Consider the following 22,365-nt stretch of genomic DNA (forward strand, 5'->3'; position numbering starts at 1 on the left):
TGTAATAGAAAAAACTTTAGACGTTTATTTTTAACGAAAACAATTTTAGGCACTTAAATATTTTTCGAGACATTCTCTTAGAGCTTATTTTTGTATTAATCCTTAAAGAAAATATGGATGTATTTGAAAGGGATCAAATTTAGACCTGGGTATAACCAACACTTAATCACTAAGGCAAGTCATGTAATTATCACATTGTTAATAAAAATAATATTTAAGTTAAACTTTGGCTTGATCTAGCAGCTAAGCACAAGCTTTTTTAGGTAAAAACAATGATCGATTTAGAATTAAAGTAGGATTAAATTGATAAATTTTTAAATACTAAGAGTTAAATTTATCAAATAATTTTAAATCAGGATTAAACTAATATAATATATAAATTTCGAAGACTACGATTATTATTATACAGTATCACATCAGCTACTTCATTAATTACTTAACCGTTGTCGACTATAATAAGAGGAAAGAACGTAACATTAGGGATCAATTAAGTAATAAGAATAACATGATGACCAAACTAGGAGAGAGATAATGTATGGTGACCGATATTGTAATTTACCCAACAATTAAATATTTTCCAAAATAAAACCAGCAGCTTGATTTCCTAGTAATTAATGGCTTAAAGTGTTATCCTAATCCAAAATACTTTAATTTATCCTGCATATAAAAACTATAATGATTTTTAGCTCCCCCATTTTCTCGTGATTTTATCAATTAACATAAATAAGAAAGATATTTATTTATTTATCGAAGTATAACTCGAAATTTTTAATCATTAGTAGATTGATTTTCAAGTTTGAGTTGAGTCCCTCGACTCTGTATCATAAATGTATATCACATATGAAAAAATACGAATAAATACACATGTATTATATATGGTTATAAAAAAACCATTTAAATTGGATTAAAATAATATCATAATATTATAAATATTTATAATTAAATTTAAGCATAAACTTAAAAATTTGACTCGACTCGAAAAAATTTGAAATCAACTTCTAGCTATAAAATAAGACTGTTCAACTCGAATAACTCTAATTTTTTTGACTAGACTTGACTTAACTGGATCGAACGCTTAACCTCTACCTATTTGTATTAATTAATAAATAAAATCCATAAAAAAGATGGCGAGATTAAATATCTAATTAATGATTAAAGATAAGATTTACTTAATCAATTGTAACTGCAAAAATATATAAAGAAACGTAACACAAAAAGGTAACCGTGGCTCAACAGCGGGGATCGGACAGAACAGAACAGAGAGAGTCGGTTTCAGTGAGAAATGGATCCCATATAACGAACTACAGGAGATTACGGTGTAGACGCAGGGAATCCGGACCGTAGAAACCATTGCCTTGACGTTATCACGCGCATATATAATAATATTCTTCTATATTTTCCTCACTCTTTTCGTTCTTATCCTCTGCGTGCTTCTTTCTTTGCTTAAAAGCTCTCTTTTTTGGTTTTCTCTGTTTCTTATGGAATGTGTAACGAAATCTATGATTGAAAATTTGTGCCGGATTCAGATTTCTTCGTTATTCGCTTCTGTAAATGCCTAAACTTTGTTAAACAATCTTGTGTACTTCTTGAAACAATGAAATCAAAGTTGTTTCGTCTTCTTCATTGATCCTTTCTGTTTGATATATTTGATTTTAACGTGTATAAAAGTCTGGGTTTTTTTTTGTGTGTTTCTGTTGTTTGATCAATCTATAAACATGGTTTCCAGTTGTTGTTTAGACCAATTCAACATGTTGTCCACCGATGATTCCCGAGTCATGAATCGGATCCCCCGAGTCAATAAGGTCCCCGGGCTCGTCCCTGAATCGGAAGACGATGAGCAACAGAGCGTGCCGAGGAAAAGGGTTATCGTCGTTTCCAATCAGTTGCCTTTACGTGTCTGGAGGGACGACGACGACAAAGAATGGCGCTTTGAATTCGACGAGAACGATCTCTTGGCTCAGCTGAGAGACGCTTTCCCTCCCGACACGGAGGTCCGGTACGTCGGAACGTTGAAAGCCGACGTCGACGCGGCGGATCAAGACGAGGTGGCCGGATTCCTCCGCGAGAAGATGAGCTGCGAAACCATATTCCTCCCCGTCGAGATGCGCAACCTGTTCTATCACGGCTTCTGTAAGCACTACCTATGGCCTTTGTTCCATTACATGATGCCGAAGCCCGGAAGCGACGGCGTACGTTTCGACCGCGCGCAGTGGACGGCTTACGTGTCGGCCAACAAAATATTTGCGGACAAAGTCCTTGAAGTCATGTTCAGAGACGATGAAGACGGGGACCATGTATGGGTGCATGACTATCATCTCATGGCTTTACCTAGCTTTTTGAGAAGAAGGTGCAACAGGGTAAAGCTTGGTTTTTTTCTACACAGTCCCTTCCCTTCATCTGATATTTACAAAACTTTACCTGTTCGAGATGACATTCTTAGAGCTCTGTTGAATTGTGACATGATCGGCTTCCATACATTTGATTATGCTAGACACTTCTTGTCTTGTTGTAGAAGGATTCTGGGTTTGCATTCTGAGTCCAATAGGGGCCACATTGCTTTAGAATATTATGGTAGGCCTGTGACCATCAAGATCTTGCCTGCTGGGATTCATATGAAGCAGGTTGGATCTGTCATCTCCGAGGAACATACCATTAGGATGGTTAAGGAGTTGAGGGATCAATACGAGGGGAAGATTCTGATGATCGGCGTCGACGATTTGGATTTGTTCAAGGGGATTCCTGAGAAATTTGCAGCCGTGGGGGAGCTTTTGGAAAGGAATGAAGAATTGAGAGGCAAGGTTGTTTTGGTACAGATTACTAATCCGGCTAGGAGTTTAGGCCGGGATGTGCAACAACTTCTTGATGAGGCCAATAGCATTGCCAGGGATGTCAATACCAAGTATGGGAAACCCGGCTACGAGCCGATCATTTTCGTGAAGGGACCGATCACTACCCTAGAGAAGCTCGCGTATTACGCGGTGGCCGAGTATTGTGTGGTGACTCCTGTGAGAGATGGGATGAATTTGGTTCCATATAAGTATACTGTTTGTAGGCAGGGCTGCCCTGCTTTGGATAAGGCATTAGGGGTAGATGAAAACTCACCTCCCAAGCATAGTGTGATCATTGTCTCTGAATTCATTGGCTGCTCACCGTCACTGAGCGGGGCGATCCGTGTCAATCCGTGGGACATTACCGAAATGGCTAGTGCAATGTGTACTGCCATTACTTTACCGGACACGGAGAAACACTTGCGCCACGAGAAGCATTACAAGTATATTAGTTCTCATGATGTTTCGTACTGGGCTTGGAGTTTCGATCAGGACCTCGTGAGAGCCTGTAGTGATCATTATCACAAGAGGTATTGGAGAGTCGGACTTGGTTTTGCATTTAGGCTTGTTGCCATGGAGCCTAACTTCAGGAAGCTAATAGGGGATACTCTCAACTCTTCCTACAAGATAACCAGTAGCCGACTGATCCTTTTGGACTATGACGGGACAATGATGCCGCCGACTTCGGTAAACAAGGGGCCTAGTCATGAAGTTATTTCTGTCCTGAATCGATTATGCAGTGACCCGAAAAACGTTGTTTTCATCGTGAGCGGCAGAGATCGGGGAACCCTGAGCAAGTGGTTTTCTTCATGTGAGAAATTGGGTATTGCAGCCGAGCATGGATTCTTTATAAGGTAATGTTTTAAATTTTGTACTCATTTAATCCAAGATATGTTGCAGTATCAGTTTCTTGATCGATATAACATCGAGTCTTCCGATCTGGTAGGTGGACTAGGGACTCCCCATGGGAAACCTCCTGCTCAATGGACTTGAGTTGGAAAGAGGTCGTTGAACCTATAATGCAACTTTACACCGAGACAACCGATGGGTCGTGCATCGAGAACAAAGAAACCGGGGTCGTCTGGCACTATCAAGACGCCGATCCCGATTTCGGTTTATGCCAAGCTAAGGAGCTTCATGACCACTTGGAGAATGTCCTGGCCAATGAGCCTGTTGTTGTTAAAAAGGGGGAACACATAGTTGAGGTCAAGCCACAGGTACAAAGTGTTTTCGGAATCTCTGAAAAATGTATTTACTTCATTGGCTTGTGGTTTAAGCCGTTGTTCCCTTTTATGTGGAACTGCAGGGAGTGAGCAAAGGCAATGTCGTAGAAAATGTGATCTCAAGCATGAGGAGCAAGGGCAAGGCACCGGATTTCCTGCTTTGCATAGGCGACGATCGTTCCGACGAAGATATGTTCGAGAGCATCACTCGTTCATCCGCCAACCCCATCTTGCCCACCATAGCAGAGATATTCGCATGCACGGTCGGTCTAAAACCAAGCAGGGCAAAATACTACGTCGACGACATTGTTGATGTCATCGGACTGCTTCGAGGCGTTCCGGAAGCAGCATCGGTACAGCCAAGCTGACTTAGAGAAACCAATAAAAAAAGAGAGATTACATCAGGATTTGTTTAGGGCTAATGATATAGGAAAAACCTTGTGCAGGCTATACCTTTTAACAGATTCCATTACTTAGAAACGCTATACTTCTGGTTCATGTTCTTTTATTATACTTTTAAATATCAAGCACAGTTCTCAATTTGTCAAAATAAACATCCATCTCAAGCTTCAATTATGTTCATAGGATGTAATGTTTCGAACTAAACTTGCTCGATAATATTTACGAAACTGAATTCGATTCGAATAATTAACCTGTAAACAACAATAATAATTACGGAACTGAATTTGGTTCGATTAATTAACCTGTAAACAACGGAAAATAAGATTATGGGAACGATTGTCTCAACTTGAACAAGTGAACCTAGTGCAGGTTTCAAAGGTTTTGACTATGAATTAAAGATGGCGTTGAAAGCTTTAGGAGAAAAGATCAAACCCTAGAGTTTGGAGAAATGAACTTGGCAAGTACTTTTTGGTATAGAAACTTTTTGAAGTCCCTAATTTTGACCCAGTTATTCAAACTTAGGCCGCTTACCATGCTTCTATTTCAAGCAGCCTAATGTTGCCAAGTCAATTTACGACCACTTGTTTTGGTCATATTAGGTTCCTATGGGAACTAACAAACTATTTACATGTCACATTTCTCTTTTAGCTTATTGATTCGATTTTTTTTATTAAATTGAATCATCTGTATCTATCGGTTTAGTCTTAATTCAGTTGATATCATTATTTCAAGGTTTGATTAGAAACCAAGTACTAAACTATAACGTTTTTTTTAAAAAAAAAGTGTCATTTTTTTCGATTCATCCAAATGTGTAACGATACAAACGTTATCATTTTAGGTGTCCGATCTTAGCGGCCATTAAAAAATTTCGTTAAGTGACACGTGTCACATTATAGTAATTTAGCAAATTTTATTTTAAAAAAGTTAAAAATATTATATTTAACAAATAACCCTAATTTCTCTTAAATTAAAAAAAAACTCTAAATTTCTAAAAATCCTAAATTCTTATTCCGCCGACGTCGTTCTTGTCGGCCAAGGTCACCGCTGTCACCGACGTCCTTGTCATCTTCCTAGTCAAATGTCATCATTCTTGCCACCGATTGGTCTTCAGGATCGCTCGGGTTTGCGATTTGCAGTGTCGGGATTTGTCGAGGTACACACGACAATTGACCATTGATTGACTCCTATTCTGATGGCTTTTCATGGGGTTATCGGTCGCCAGGTGGAGGTGAGGTTCATCGACGGCAAAGACGACAATATACGTGGGTTTAGACGTTAAAATTAGAATTCTCAAAGTTAAAAATATTATATTTAAAAAATAACCCTAATTTCTCTTAAATTAAAAAAAAACTCTAGATTTCTAAAAATCCTAAATTCTTAATCCACCGACGTCGTTCTTGTCGGCCAAGGTCACCGTTGTCCTTGTCATCTTCCTAGTCAAATGTCATCATTCTTGCCGCTGATTGGTCGTCGGGATCGCTCGGGTTTGCGATTTGCAGTGTCGGGATTTGTCGAGGTACACACGACAATTGACCATTGATTGACTCCTATTCTGATGGCTTTTCATGGGGTTATCGTCGCCAGGTGGAGGTGAGGTTCATCGACGGCAAAGGACGACAATATGCGTGGGTTTAGACATTAAAATTAGAATTCTCAAAGTTTTGAATTTTTTTAGTTTTTCAAAATTTTGGATTATTTAATTTTAATTTTTTTAATTTTAAATAAAATTTAAAATTACCAGAACATGATACATGTCCTTTAAAGGCATAATTTAATGTCCATTATAGTCGAGACCTAAAATGATAACATTTTTAGAGTTAGGCACATGAATGGATTGAAAAAATACTTTAGGCACCTATTTAAGAAAAAAAAAAGTATAATTTGGGCTTTATTTTCTAATTAAGCCTTATTATAAGACACATTATGTATTTGAACGTAATTACTTGTGATAAAGAGTTAGGTAATTATTGATAATTGTGATACTTTTATTTTTATCAAACCCTAGCCTCCTCCCTTTTCTCTCCACCTAATTTTCTTTCAATATTTTTGTGCTGCCTTATTCTTTCTTTTAATCTTTGTTTAACCGGCGACGACACTAATCTTAATGTTGATTGCCGACCTACTGAAGAATTTTAGTTCTCTTATTTTTTATATTATGTCTTTATATGTTTTCTTCATCTTTTTAATTTTGAATAAACATATTTATCCTTATGACATGATTTTTCTTTGCTCTTGTGGCACGATCCTCATATTTTTCAGTACATTTTTTCGCATACCTTTGTAGTCGTTTTGGTTTTCGCACAAAAACCATCACAATATTTATTTTCTGATTAGTTAGTTGGTGGTCACGTATAGTCAGATCCCATCTTTTGGTAAAAAGTTGTTTGTCAATGTAATCAGAATTGTGTAGTAGAGCAGCCTGCCAGATTATTTGGTTCGCTCTCCACTCCTTTATCACTTCACCAAGCGTTTCATTCGACAAAGAGAAGGAGTTTGTATGAAGGTTACTGAGTTTTGATATTAGTAGTCATCTCAATAGAAGATTTTAATTTTCTTCGTATTTTTAGGGTTATTACTTCCTTTTGTTTGGCTATTTTGGTGACTATTGTCTCGAAATTTATCTCTTTATTCTGATATGCTGTAATTTTGATTCCATCCATTATCAATAAGATCAAGTTGCCATTGTTCAAAAAACAAAAAAAATAGTTAGTAATTATGAGCAATTGAACATTGTGATTTTAACTAGAAAGTTGGCAAATAAAGAACATGTGTCCTTGGGGAAATCAAAAAAGAACTGAGAGTTGATTTTTTTATGTATCAAGGAGGAACTTTCCTTCATTGTGATTACGTGGAGAAAATGAAGAATTTTGGCGTGGTTATCGAAATCTAAAACAACATTGTTTTAGGAATTAAATTTTAAGGTATATCGATTTTGTCACTAAACTTTAAAAATATTTAGTTTTAGACGTTAAACTTTTCTCGTCGCCGTTGACAGCCAATCGTCATTCGTCATTAGTCATCTTTCACAGCAAGATCGGTATTAAAATGTTCACATTTTGAGTTATGTTTGACGAACTTATACTCCAATTTTCTTCGATGACCATCTGATGAGACTAATTTTGAGTTATGTATTTTTTTGTCTTCTCGAAATATTGCTTCTCGCTGTTCATATTTTCTAACAAACACCCCAAACCCCTTAAATCCGAGAAATCCCAAACGCCTCAAAATGATAGATTTCTTTTGTTTAGTTTCTTCAATTTTGATTAAGTCTCATTGAAAACCAATTTTAGGAGAAGAAAGATGAGTGAAATATGCATATTTTAATACCAATCTTATCGCGAAAGATGACTATTGACGGACGATGATTGAAGATCGGTGGCATCCGAAAAAGTGTAGTTCAAAAAAGTGAAATGTATAAAGTTTAGTGACAAAGTCAATACATCCCTAAAGTTTAGTGTTTAAAAATTGTTTTAAACATCAATAATCGTACTAAAATAATATTGTTTTGTCCATGTCATCACACCGTTTGAATTTTTAACAATCCAGTGACATAATTGAAGTCAACACTAAAATATAATACTATAATTGGAGTAATTAAAAATTTACTAATATAAAAGATACATAACTTAAAGTTCAATGATATTTGATGTAGTTTATCGGAGATAGAAGCAGAGATTTCTCTGTATATTAAAAAGTGCATGAATGAACTTGGTTGATGCTTTCGCATATGGCTTTGATCTTATTACCTCCGAGTCCGGACAATCAAATTTTTCTTTGTATTTTCAGTTGATAATCTATTTTCACATTCTAAAATTTTATAAATTCGCTCATTCCTAATATTTTAAAAGTTTCTCTTAATGTGAGATCCTTCGTCCATCCCTGCAAATTGTGGGAATAAGCTCTAAACATCGTCTCAAAGAGATTATATATACACTAAAATATCTTAATGATGTAGAATGCAATTTAGTCCCTCTAAATGACAAAGACAACGTTTCAGTCCAACAATGAATGTGATAAATAAAAATCAATGAATAAATTGTTGATAAAACGTTTGTTTTGTTTCGAATTGATGACATAGTTTATGTTTCAATTGTTTATTGTGACATCTTCGATCTAATTTATGACTATCGTCTTTAGAGGTGTTAATATTTTGTATGACACTTCGAATTCGAAAAAAAATTCAAGTTGAATTTAAGTCAAATTAATCATCAGAATATATTAGTCAAATTATATGTGTTAAATATACACTTAAAGGCATTTAAAACAAATTAACATTAGACCATTTCTATTTGAAACATTAACATTAGACAATTTCTTTTTATAGAAAGCTGCTAGTTTTATTAAAAATTGAAAATATTTAGAATTACAACGATGATTTACAAGCATAACCGTAAATGTAAACTAAATTTTAATTAGAATATTTTCCTATAACCATTGACACAAAAATTAGCCACCTAAATCACACAAGGACCAAAGAAGGCAAAGGTTAAAAAAAACTAACCAAAATGCTCGAACAAAATAAAGATACAAACAAATCCGACTGCATCAACAAACGAACCACAAAAGAGGATGAAACTATTGAAAGACCACCGACAAATCACAAATCAGAATCAAGCGACGTGAAAAAACTATCCACGAACTCAAAACGTATATCCAAATCAATCCGAGGGTCCAAAGCTAGGAAGATCAACATGATAACAAATAAGTGTCATCTTGATAAGTCGTGGCGATGTCAAATCTCAATCCTGAGAAAAAACGATAAACGAAAATAACGACCGAACGATCGACAACTATCAAAATACATAGATAAACGTGTCACAAAGGGAGACATAAACGTGTCACAAAGACAAATTTATTCTTATTAACAAACTAAGAAAAAACAAAGAGAAAAGACAACCGACAACTCGCATAAAAACCGGTGTTACCTCCGGCTAAACAAAATAAAAAAAAAGTTGATTTGATCTAAAAAAAATGGCACAAATTGTAAAGAAAATAAAAAAGAGAGAGAGAGAGAGAGAGAGAGAAAGCGACTAGGGTTTCAAGTGCAAAATAAATTGACAATTTCTTTTTTAAACATTTGTATTAAACAATTTCAAGTCATGAAATCAAAGTATAAATTCATAGTAAAGAATATTCGCTTCATACTTGCACTTCAATATAAATTCAATACATACATTAACCAAATTCATGTATCTTAATTATTTCTTCTAGCATTAACCAAGTGATCTTTGTGATAAATAAATTGTTGTTATTCCTTGAGGATCTGGGTTCGAACACCATAAATGTCAGGGGTGTGAGCGTTCAATGTCAAAATATTTAAAATTATCTTTGAACACATACTGTTTTGTACATACCTCAGATTAATAAAAAAATAATAATTATTTCTTCACACATAATTCAAAAGCAATTTACATACAAGGGTATAATTCCATTAAATTTTAAGTTCACTATTCACTTATATAATCAATCAATCACTTTGCCAATGAGTGTTGGCACAAGTGGTTGGGATTCATGAATTTGAGCTTGTAAGACCAAGTTCGAATCCTACCACCGTCACTCTTGGTGGGCAATCTGTAAAATCCTACGTAAATCTCAATTGGGTCTTAGGTAAGCCCTGGCCCTGGATTGGGGGAGCCACCCATGACCTAAACTTTAGTGTATCAAAAAAAAAAAAAATCAATCAATCACTTTTATAATTACAATATCATCACTTCAACATTTAAGACTTACGGTTTCGAGTTTAGAGAGAGGGTGAAATTTTGATATGGGAGTACTATGTTAATTGTGCTTAGGTCTAGAAGGATTTTACTTATTTAAGGGTAAAGTACATAAATGGATCCTTTGATTATTTATTATATTGCTTTATTAAGTTCATCGGCTATTAAAAGTTAAAAAAAGATCTTTCAACTATATGGAGTTGTTATGTCGAGTCCCTTGACAATTAAAAATTACAAAATGGTCACTTGACTATTCATCATGTTCCAAACTCGTCATTTTCCGTTAAAAATTTGATAGCAGTCTTAGCTTACGTTAACATGCTGATTGAGATATGATAAAATATGATCTCATTATCTCAAACGACTATTATATCTCAGTCAACATGTTAACGTCCAACTCAAATGACCGTTAATTTTTTAATGGAAAAAGGACGGGTTTGTAACATAATAAATAGTCAAGTGATTATTTTGTAACTTTTAAAAGTCTAGGGACTCAACAAAACAACTCCCTATAGTTGAGGGATCATTTTGTAACTTTTAATAGTCAAGGGACTCAATAAAACATTATCCTATAGTTAGTCGGAGAACCATTTTTATACTTCACCCATTATTTAATTTCTTCTAACATTTATCTTGCTTTTCTTCTTCTTCTCATTTCATCTTTCTCAGGTGAACTGATTAGGGACTCAACAAAACAATTCTCTATAGTTGAAGGATTATTTTGTAACTTTTAATAGTCAAGGGACTCAATAAAATATTATCGTATAGTCGGAGAACCATTTTTATACTTCACCCATTATTTAATTTCTTCTAACATTTATCTTGCTTTTCTTCTTCTTCTCATTTCATCTTTCTCAGGTGAACTGAATTTACAAATATTTTCAAAAGTTGTCACTTAAATTCATCTAATGTTTACACTTTTATGTAAAATTTATGATTTTTATACGGTGTAAGTGAATTTACAGCTATATGTGTGTATATATAAGAAGACAACTCAACTCGCCTCCCTATTCATGTTCATCGTAATGAGTGTTGTTTCCAACTGCTTTCAATTTATAGTTCAGCTAATTAGGCTAACGAGATGCATGTAGTTATTTTCAGGTAAAATACATAAATGTTTCCTCGATTATAAAACACAATTTTGTCGAGTCATCTGACTATTAAAAATTACAAAATAATCTTCTAACTATAATATGTTGTTTTGTTGAGTCTATTGACTATTAAAAGTTACAAAATTATCACCCAACTACTCTCTCAGTCCCACAAAAATTATCTTTTATTGCTTTTTCAAAAGTAAAAAATTTTAAATTGGACAATGATTATTTTAAATTTTTAAAAATTAAATTTTATAAAATATATATTTTAAAACTACTTGATTGAAGATTTTTAAAATATATTTTTTTCACATTTTTATCAATAATAAATTTTAAATAATAAAGAGTCAAGTTCAAAAAATTTGACCTAAAAAGTCAACAATGGACATTTTAAGTGGGACAGAGGTAGTTTTTATATGTTCCAAACTCGTCATTTTTCTTTAAAAATTTGATGGTTGTATGAGTTGGACATTAACACGCTGACTAAGATATGATAAAATTGATCACATAATCATTTTAGTTATATGGTGTTTGAGATTATAATATTAGATTTTATCACATCCCATTCACCAGGTTAACGTCCAGCTCAGAGAGCTGTCAACTTTTTAACGGAAAAGGAAGAGTTTGGAACATATGAATAACTGACTGACCAATTTATAATTTTTAATAGCGGAGGGAGTCAACAAAGAAAAATCTTATAAATGAGGGACCATTTTATAACTTTTAATAGTTGAGAGACTCAACAAAATAGCACCCTATATTCGGGGACTGTTTGTGTACTTTACCCTTATTCTTATGATGGTATACAGGTTTTAATAATCGATTCGGGAGTCGGGCCATGAAATAGAAGGCCCTGTAGCTAAAAGCTACTATATCATAAAGAACAAACCAATCTTCTTTTTATTTGCATGGGGTCTTGGTTTGTCTGTGTAGGTCACGTAAGGTTAACAAAAAGGTTTCACCAGCCGTGAAGGAATAAAAAGAGAAGAGGCATGAGTGAAAAGCTGAAAGGGACAGTTGTGGAGTGGTTGAGCTTTTTCTTTTGTGACCTCTGCTGGTTAGAAAGGTCACCTTAGGGATGGATCGAATGAAACAGACGAGATACATTCGCTCTCTCTCTCAAAATTTTAAATTATTACATATTTTTAACTATTTTTTCTATTTTTTTATTGATAATCCGTTTTCGTCACTTAAAATTTTATAATTTCGTTTTTCAACATAAAATATTACATTTATCCCTTATCAGATTATAGCATTTGGAAGCAAGTGCTCTTCTGACCCATTTTGTCACTCTTCTGCTCGTTGATGACTGACTCAGCCTCCACTGCCGTCACCACAAACTACTTTAACAAGCATTCATGTCCCTTTCACCTTGTTTCTTGTTGGTTTAAAAACCAGATGCTCCGGCGTCCAATGTGGCTTGTACTGAATCAATCTCTCCGGCCAATCCCTTGTTAAGATTTAGGATTGTGATCGTCGGACGGGATGAGGTTACGAGGGCTTGAACTCTTATCTTTGATGTCAATAGTTGCTTGATGGTTGGAGTTCAAGAAAAATTCGAGAATCAACTCGGTATGCATGTCCTGTCGTACCTCCTATAAATGAGACGAGACAGATCGTGAGTTATTCGAGATTGACTCGGTCAAGGCTCGATAAATACTCGGATCGAATGGACTCGACTCGAACTCGAGTTCGACGCGAATTCTTAACGAGCCGAAACGAGTTACTTGATACTCGACTCGAAAAGCTCGTGAGCAGCTCGAAAATATAATATATTAAGATTTTATTTTTTTTAAAAATAAATTATTAATAATATTAGCATTTATGTGTTGATTTTTTTTAAAAAAATACAATAAGGCTTTTATGTATTTAATGTTCAGGTTCGAGTTCGAGTTTGAGGATTCAATCTTGTTAAGTTTAAGAATTTTTTTTTCATTTCGAGCCTTTTCGAGTTGCTCACGAGCTTCAGTTCAGGATTTCGAGTTCGAGTCGAGCTTAAAAATTTTAAGCTCGCGAGTTTTCGAGTCGAGTCGAGCTCCATTTCAAAATTTTCGAATCGAGTCGAGCTCAACAATACTTGAGTTCGACTCGGCTCGTTTACACCCCTAGTTCCTCCTCTGATGGTCAATATTGCCGGAATTTTAGCCTTTGATTTAAGTACTATTAAATCCATCATCGTTAAACTTTATCAAATAATAGACTAGTTAATTCACTTTGTCGACCTACAAATGACATTCAGTACCCTAAAATTAACACTTATCGTGAACTTGACATCCCTACGTACTAAAATTTCCTCTACCTGTATATTGTTTATCATCTTCGGTATGTTTCAAGAATTTTATTTTTGCTCAGGAAAAGTTTAATTCATTATTGAAGGAAAGCAAAACACAATAACATATGTTCGTAGCAAAATTACACAATCATCTAAACGAACTGAAGTCCGTAAAACATTTGGGGTCAATTTGATGCAACTTTTGAAAAATAACTTTTTAAAAAGACTGTATAAAATTGCAGTTTAGCATTCCTCGGTCACTCCGAAATATACGATCAGAATTATCTCATTTATGAGTGGGAAAGTACAAGGGTTGCATATTTTCTTAGCTATCAAACAAGAGATATCGCAGGCCCCTTGCCTGGTGCCTTGTTGTAGGGTAGTGTCCTTTGTTTTGGTTCTTTCAGTGCACAAAACGATGCAATTTCGCAGCTCTTCCGGGGCAAAGCACATGGGAAGTTTTTATGAGTAGGGATGGTAAAAAAATTCGAACTCGATCGGGAAAATCGAAAATCGAATTAAACGGGTCGGGTTCGGAGATGATAAACGGGGATGGGGACGGGAACGGGGAAAACCCGTTTATGTTAAACGGGGACGGGGACGGGGACGAGTTTGGTAATCCCCGATTACCCGATTACTCGACCCGATTACCCGGCCCGATCCTGACTCGATAAATATTAAAAAATAATAATTATATATATATATATATATATATATATATATATATATATTAATAAATTTAATTTAAATTAAAAAAATATGGAACTGCTGTAGCAGTGGTGCAGGCAGGTCATGGTGTTGCAGTTGGATCTACGAGTCAGCTCGGGAATATGGGAGTAAAACGTGGTTTTGCACGTTGATTTGCAGCAACAAAGTATAGACAGAAATAAAGTGTTTACTGCAAAAGTGGTGAATTAATAAAAAATAAATTATGGTGCTTATTACAGATGATGTTTTATTAATTTATTGTAATTTTTGGGACATTATATTAAACATATATATGCTTGTCGGACTGGGATGAATGTTTTCAAAGTAATGGTGAGCCCGCATGGTGGTAAAGGGAACATCACGGGATGGATAAGTTGTATAAAAATTATTTTATACAAACTATCTTAAATTTTAAAACACAAAATATTATACTCTAAATGCTAAAATCCTGAGCCTATACCGTACATAAACTCTAAACTAATGTAATTAAAGTTTCAAAACATTACGTTTATGCTAAACGGGATATCCATTTTCCCAAGGTTTTTCTCGATTACTCGATGGAGATCCCCATTTAAATTCTCACGGTTTTTTAAACGGGAACGAATATCAATTTTTTAAACGGGAACGAAGATAGGAACCAATACCCGACCCGTTGCCATCCCTATTTATGAGGACATCAAATCAAAGTGTTTGATTTTGACCATGTTTTTGCTTTTGTAAAATTTGACAAAAGTTTGAAGCTTTTTGACCTGACTGTTTTAATTGATTGGTTGGTCCATGAAACATTTACGTACATGCCCCTTAAAGAAAGGATAAATATTTATTTTTAAATTGTCCGTTTTTTGTTTTTATCACAAGTGTGTTTGATAAAGGGTTAAAGGTTGATTTAGTCTTTAATTTTGACTATTTCATTTTTGCATTACTCGACCATGTTAGTCGTTGGAGTGATCGTTTGATTGAATCGAATCGATTTAAAAAAATTCGAGTTACTTGGATCTTGTTATATAACTTAAATTTATTTGAATTTTTTTCGAATCGAGATAAGTTAAATTGAGTTGTTTGAGTCTATATTTAAATTTAATTATAAATATTTATAATATTATAACACTATTTGATTCCAATTTAAACAGTTTTTTGTAATCATATATAATACATATATATTTCTTCATATGTGATGTACATATATCATACAAAGTCAAGAGATCCGACTAAAAATTGAAAATCAATCGACTAATTACTAAAAATTTATAATTATTCGAGTTATATTTTAGAATTCGACTCGAATTTTTTTTTGAGTCAAGTCGAGTTTATGAAGTTAAAACTCGAAGTCAATTCGAGTCAAGTTTTTTCAAGTCGAGCTGAATCAAAAATTTTATTTTTCGAATCAAATCAAATTTTGTTCACCCCTATCAAGGATTGAACTTACATTGCGTAACACAAGTTAGTCCCTCCTCTTAACATGATTTATTTATAATATTTTTGTTCACATTAGTCTTTAAATTTATTTATTTTAGTGTACATTAATCATTGATCTTTAGTATTCATGTTGAAATTATCTACTTTGATCACTTTAAAGTGACAATATGTGAAGGAACTAGTGGTGCATTTTATACCCTAATATTAGCTTACCCTATTCTCATATGTAATAGGGTGAGGGGGAGATAAGGTAATAGGTTGCCCCCAACGTCAGATTGAGAGCAGCTTCCGTGGAAGAGCTCAAGCAGTTAGAATTATGAACTGCCTACCGTGGGACTCGATCCCACGACCACAAGGTTAAAAGCCTTACGCTCTACCAACTGAGCTGGACGGGCAATTCAAATTTTATACCCTAATGAAGCTCATATATCACACTTTCAAATGGACATATAATAGTGGAATTATGGATATTAAAGATGCTATTTACAAAGGCAAAAAGTTGACTACTAGAAATTATCATACTAAGATAATTGGATTTTTAATTTCAAGTAGCACACTTTGAGACTTAGGTTCTCTTTGTTGGTAAAGAATACTATAAAATCGAACAGTTAGCACTGACTGGATAATAATAACAATAAATAAAATAGTGAAGAATTAAGTGTGCCGTGATATGGAAACTACTGAATTAGAAACGATTTCGACTCAATAAGTATAATCGCTGCAGTAGGCGTACATCCCCCGAGATTAATACGGTAACTCCAAATAATCGTATACTCGAAAATCGGAGCGGACAAAGGTGAAATTACTCTTTCTCACCGAAAAAAAAAGAAATACTGTTTGAGAGAATTTTTTTTAATCTAAATAACTTTTTCAGATCTACACGCTGAGGATATACCGAAAATATTGTCATTATTTTTGTCCTAAAAAGTATTATCTTTTTACCTTTAATTTTGAAATTTTGATTTATATTAATATTTTAAATCTTTAATTTCATTATTTTTTATTTTTTGACTTAAAATTTTACTTATTTTTATAAAATATATCATTATTTATAAAAATTTAAACATGTAATTCTACTTTAAATTTTCTAAATTTTTTTATTTTTATTTATATAATTTTAATTTCCTTTCAATTGGTCCTTGTTAGTAAAAAATAAAATAAAATTATAACTAAATCAAAGTTGTAAACAGTTATCACTAATTTTAACAATATTGTTGGCAGCTGACCAAAACATCAACTAATTTTTTTCTTATGTAGCACACAATAACTTTCTTTAGTTATTTTTTATTCGGTTTTAACGTTGGTCGTCATTATTCGATTTTTTTGTTTTTTTTTTAATTTTTAATAAAAATACGTGGTATTTTTTTTTGCTTTTTGTGGCACGTTTTTCATTTTCTTTCTTTGTCCTTCGACCTTTTTTTATTTAATTTTTCTCATGATGAGATTTGACAACTCCACGATTGATCAAGATGACACTTACTTGTAATCCTATTGATCTTCCCAGCCATGGATCATCTGATTGAATTTGGATGCACGATTTTGTGTTCGTAGATAGTTTCTCATGACGCTCGGTTCTAATTGATGCAGTCAGATTTGTTCGTATCTATTTTATGTCCGAGTCTTTTGATAGGATTTTTAACATTTTCCATGTATGATCCTTATATGATTTAAAGTAACTAGTTTCAATGTTATAGAAAAATATCTAAATTATATATTAATTACGATGATAATTAGATATTTTTACTTTTTTTAATAATACTAGTTGCTTCTATTAATAAAGATGTAATTGATTAGACGTACTTTTATCTTATGTAGTAAAAAACATTATTTTAATAAATAATCGAAAAGAATGTTATTTGAATAAGTAGTCTTAAAAATAGTGTTGTGTAAAAAAATTTCGGGTAAACTACGCATTTAGTACTTAAACTATTAGTTTTGATCCATTTTAGTATCTACACTTTTATTTTTTCAAAACCATACCTAATATTTAGTTTTCATTTCATTTTTGCATCCCGCTATTAAAAACTTTATGCAGTTAGTACCTAAACTATCAGTTTTGGTCCATTTTAGTACCTAAACTTTTGAATTTTTCAAAACTTAATGTTAAACTTTGACAGGGTACTAAAATGAAACAAAAACTGATAGTTTAGGTACTAAATGCATTAAGTTTTTAACAACGGTATACTAAAATGAAACAAAAACTAAATTTTAAGTATGATTTTGAAAAAATTGAAAGTCTAGGTACTAAAACAGACCAAAACTGATAGTTTAAGTACTAAACGCGTAATTTGCTCAAAAAAATCTAATGACAATCATGAATCAAGATACACTAAAAAACATATTAACAACAAAAGTTTCGGTTTCTCTTCTTTTAGAAGATTCATTTATTTATATGGATCATATTTTACAAGCATAATAGTTTGAGTTGTGTACAAAAGAATAAGAACACAAATTCTACATTAGAGTGAACCTCCAAATAGATAAATACAAGTGAAGAGAGTTAAAGTTTGGATTAAGATAGACAAAGACTTTAAAAGTTAAGTAAAAATCAAAGGCTATAGAAATATCCGTTATTCGATTCAAGGCTTCATCAATCTATGACGATTATAAGGCAATATCTGTTTAAAATATTTTCAATCATTTGACAGACATTGCATTTGAACTCAAAATCTCTAAAGATAACAAACATTCATTTAATAACTGTCTTATTGGTTTTTATTTAAATAAATTTTGAAGCAATGAATGTTTTCACCTCCTTCACGGCAAATAGCTGCTTCAATAATTGTGTGCTTTAAGAAGCGATTGAGATGTTTCAAGGGTTTCCATTTTAGAAAGATACATTATAATTTCGTTTTGATCTTATTCAAGTCTACAAATTTTCCTTTGTCTTTCTCTCCTTTTCCCTTTGGTGTTTGTCTTGTCGAAACGATTTTTAAAACGTGTGAGATTTTGGAAACCACACCAATTTTTAATTATTCTCTTTACGATTGAATTTTAATTAAAAACAATGTGATTTTAGAAAACCTCTCGTTTCGAAAATTTGGGAATTCATTCACGATAAAAATACGGGTTCGAAGAGTCGCCACCAATCTTTGATTAGGGTGTGATTGGGCACCCAAAAATGTTTTGCCATTTTAAATAAAAATAATAATTTTAATTAAAACAACAAATTTAGGTCTGCGTTACCAGAAAATGAGTTCGGGAGTCGGTTACGCGTGGGGAAGGATTAGCACCCCCACAACGCCCTAAATCGGTACCTCATCGATTAATTAATGTCTTTGCAATGAAATTTACAAATTCGAGTTTAATTTAGTTTATGATCCCCGACAACGACGTGCAAACTTTACAATATTTCAAAGCACCAAAATTGATTAAATTAAAATTACCAAGCCTTTAGAAAGATAAAGAATATTCGATTATTTATAAATATCGAGACGAGATCTTAGATAAGTTCTAACTACCTTTTCTCGATAAATTTAAATAACCGAATATTTCTTTTTCTTCCGTTCCCAAATTTTAAAATGATGGATCAAAATTTTTTTTAAAAGTGTCAATAATAGGATATACTTTTAATTTAAAATCGTCAAAAGCGGATATCTAATCAGTTAAGACAACCCACTTACAACAATTTTAAATTAAAATGATATTACCCTTAATTAAATTATGTAAATACGTCGATTTATACATATGAGGTTACCATGCGTAAATTAATAGAAATAATCATCCAATTAACAAATAATATACAAAATATTCCTACAATGCGACACTTTAATATAAAAATTATATACATATATTACAACTAAAAAATATATACTATATTCATAGTAATATTTAATGAACAAATATGACTCCAACATAATAAAAAAACATAACACCACAAATCATAAATTTAAGAAAATAATTATGTACTAAAACGAGGACTAAATAATATTAAAATAAAACTTTGTTATCTTAACTATAAACGGAAAAATAATTAATGTAGACATGCTAATATTATACCACATTGAATGCTGGAAACTAAAATGAAAATCTTATTATTTTAACAAACTAAAACTAACATAAACCCAAAACATATTAAGGACTAAAAAGTAGTATGCAAAACTTTAGAATTCTAATATCTAAATTAACAATAATTAAATACAATCGCAACTTGGACCGGAATTAAATGTGCGTAAAATATAAAGAACAAATTGAAAATATGAAACTAAACCTTGTGTGGCCCAAATGGTAAATAACCCATGCACACAACATGACACACCCTGGACCCCAATTATACTGCAGCGTTTTAACCAAACTATAGCTTTGAATTTAAAATTTAACTTAAAAACAAAAACAACAATATGTTAAACCTAAACATTTCCCCCTTTTAGTGCATCGTTTCTCTTCTTCTTCTTCATTCTTTCACCAGTACACTAACCAGAGACCAAGATTTTCCATGGCCAACATACCTTCAGCCGAAACCTTATCCCCCAAAGCCTCTATCACCATCGAGTGACTACTAAAAACCATAGGAGACCTAGATCTTCACCATAACTTAAACTCTTCATTTCTATTTTAAAACCTAAACTAAACTTAGATATCAATTGAAATGACCCTTTAACAGATCCAACAAACCATAGAAAGCTCTCAGCTTTTCTAATTTTTCACCGAGAAACTCAACCCCTTCTTGTGAGGTAACTCCGACTCCTCTCTTCCTATTTACATTTTATTGTTGTTTAATTTCTGATTTATTCAGTTTACTAACCACAATCCTCTAATTCTAGAAATTGAAACCCGAACGCATAGTATAGCCACCAAACTCTACTGTTGTTCATAACTAAGGTAAATTTATAATCCCTTTCTACTTTATTTTATTTTTAGGAATTGCATTTAATTTAGAAATTATTAAAACAAATTAAGAAAAATATTAAAGTAAATAATAATCAAGAACAACCTCGTATGGACTGAATTTCTCTTTGTATTGCTTTGATTCGCTGAAATGAGAACTTCTCTGCTTCTTTGTTCTTCGAATAAAAGGAAAAAAAATCCAGTACAGTATTTTTTTTGGTTAAAATACAACGGGAAAGGGTATTTTCTGGCTTCCGTCCCCCTGTTCGAATCCTCCCTTCTTTTTTTCCTCCCCTCCTGCTCGTATAATTGCCCCCATATTTATGGTTGCTTTGAATTCACCATTTTCCTTTGTCGTTGGATTAGTGCTGAAGCAGGTACGTTTAATCCCATAATTTTCGGGATTTATTTCCATTTCAAAGGTTTAGGTAAAGGTTTGTCAAATCTCTTTGACCTTGGTGACTGATTTGTTTATTGATTTTGCTTATGTTTTCCATTATATCAGCTTCAATGGATGGCATGATTGGTGGCAGTGACTTGCTTGGTGATTGGCTCATGCATTGATGGAAACCGGTAACTGGGGTAATGGTCACTGGGTTGAGCTTGAGTTATAGGAAATTTGTAATCTGGGTCTTGAGCCTGTAAAAAAATAATATGTAACATTAATAATAATATTAATAATAATAATAATATAATTTTAATATAATATTTATAATCCGACAAAAACGGGTGTCTACAGCTGCCCCTCTTTGCCCATTCTTATGTTAACAAGAATAGGGCAAAGATAAAAAAGACAGTGCGTTTTTGTCCAGTTCTTTCTTCATGCTTTGAAACTTGATGAGGGATCTGCTCCCTTTTGTTTGATCAAAATTCGACCAGCGGGTTCCCTCCCTATTGCTTCAGGGGGTATAGAACTCAAGAAATCTTTTGAAAATGTGTTCGCTCCCGAAGTATGGAACTCGAACAGTATTTTGCCAATGGGTTCGTTCCCTCTTTTTTTCAGGGAGTATAGAACTCAAACATCTTCAACACTCGTGTCTGTTCCCTATTCCTTCAGAGAGTATAAGACTTGAACAATCTTCAACAATCGTGTCTTCTCCCTATTCCTTTAGAGAGTATAAGACTCGAACAATCTTCAACTATCATGTCTGCTCCCTATTCCTTCAGAGAGTATAAGACTCGAACAATCTTCTTCTTATGGGTTCGCTCCCTCTTTCTTCAGAGAGTATAGAACTTGAATATCTTCTTCAAACGGGTTTGCTCCCTCTTTCTCTAGGGAGTATAAAACTCGGACATCTTCTTCAAACGGGTTCGCTCCCTCTTTCTCTAGGGAGTATAGAACTCGAACATCTTCTTCTGCTTCACTACTTTCTTGTGAAGGCTTATGTTTGATTTTCTTCAAAGGTTAAACCCTCATCTTCATGCTTCAATATCTTCAATCTTCAACTATCATTGGGAAATCTGTAGACATTTTAAATCATCATGTAATGTTATGATCCTATTCATGTCTAAAATGTATGCAAGTATGCAATTTAATGCATTTTCTTCTTCGAATGAAGACCATCTCCTTTGATTTCAATGGAACTCGGTTTCTTTTCGGGCATAGAGTATTTGACCATTTCACCCCAGTTGACACTCTCAATACCACAACTTTCGGCTTGACAGGACTTTGACTTCTTTCTTTCTTGAAACCTACCGGTACCCCTGACCACTCTTCTTGATAAATGACAATCTTTGGGTCCTCCCTTAATGGCAGTAATTTTCTATGAACCCCAAGGTTTTTGTTTCTCATAATCATACAAACATACATGTTAAAACCAATGTCAACTTCAGAATACCTGCATTTTCCAAAACCTTTTGCATAATGATACAAAATGA

The 22,365-nt window shown here is 33.3% G+C and overlaps 1 protein-coding gene and 1 non-coding gene across 2 annotated transcripts; one reads left to right on the top strand and one right to left on the bottom strand.

The window, feature by feature from the left end:
• The first annotated feature begins 1,646 nt into the window (after nucleotides 1-1,646).
• Nucleotides 1,647-4,587, top strand: LOC120212046 (probable alpha,alpha-trehalose-phosphate synthase [UDP-forming] 11). Its single transcript, XM_039210483.1, has 3 exons — nucleotides 1,647-3,682; nucleotides 3,775-4,045; nucleotides 4,135-4,587. Exons 1-3 carry the CDS (start codon nucleotides 1,716-1,718, stop codon nucleotides 4,417-4,419), a joined length of 2,523 nt encoding a protein of 840 aa, XP_039066414.1. The 5' UTR covers nucleotides 1,647-1,715; the 3' UTR covers nucleotides 4,420-4,587.
• An 11,395-nt stretch (nucleotides 4,588-15,982) lies between these two features.
• TRNAK-UUU lies at nucleotides 15,983-16,055 on the bottom strand. Its single transcript has one exon. It is a non-coding gene; the product is annotated as a tRNA-Lys (tRNA).
• Between the last annotated feature and the right edge of the window lie 6,310 nt (nucleotides 16,056-22,365).

This window comes from Hibiscus syriacus, unplaced genomic scaffold, assembly GCF_006381635.1.
Source record: "Hibiscus syriacus cultivar Baekdansim isolate YM2019G1 unplaced genomic scaffold, ASM638163v2 tig00109991_pilon, whole genome shotgun sequence".
Taxonomy (NCBI): Eukaryota; Viridiplantae; Streptophyta; class Magnoliopsida; order Malvales; family Malvaceae; genus Hibiscus; species Hibiscus syriacus.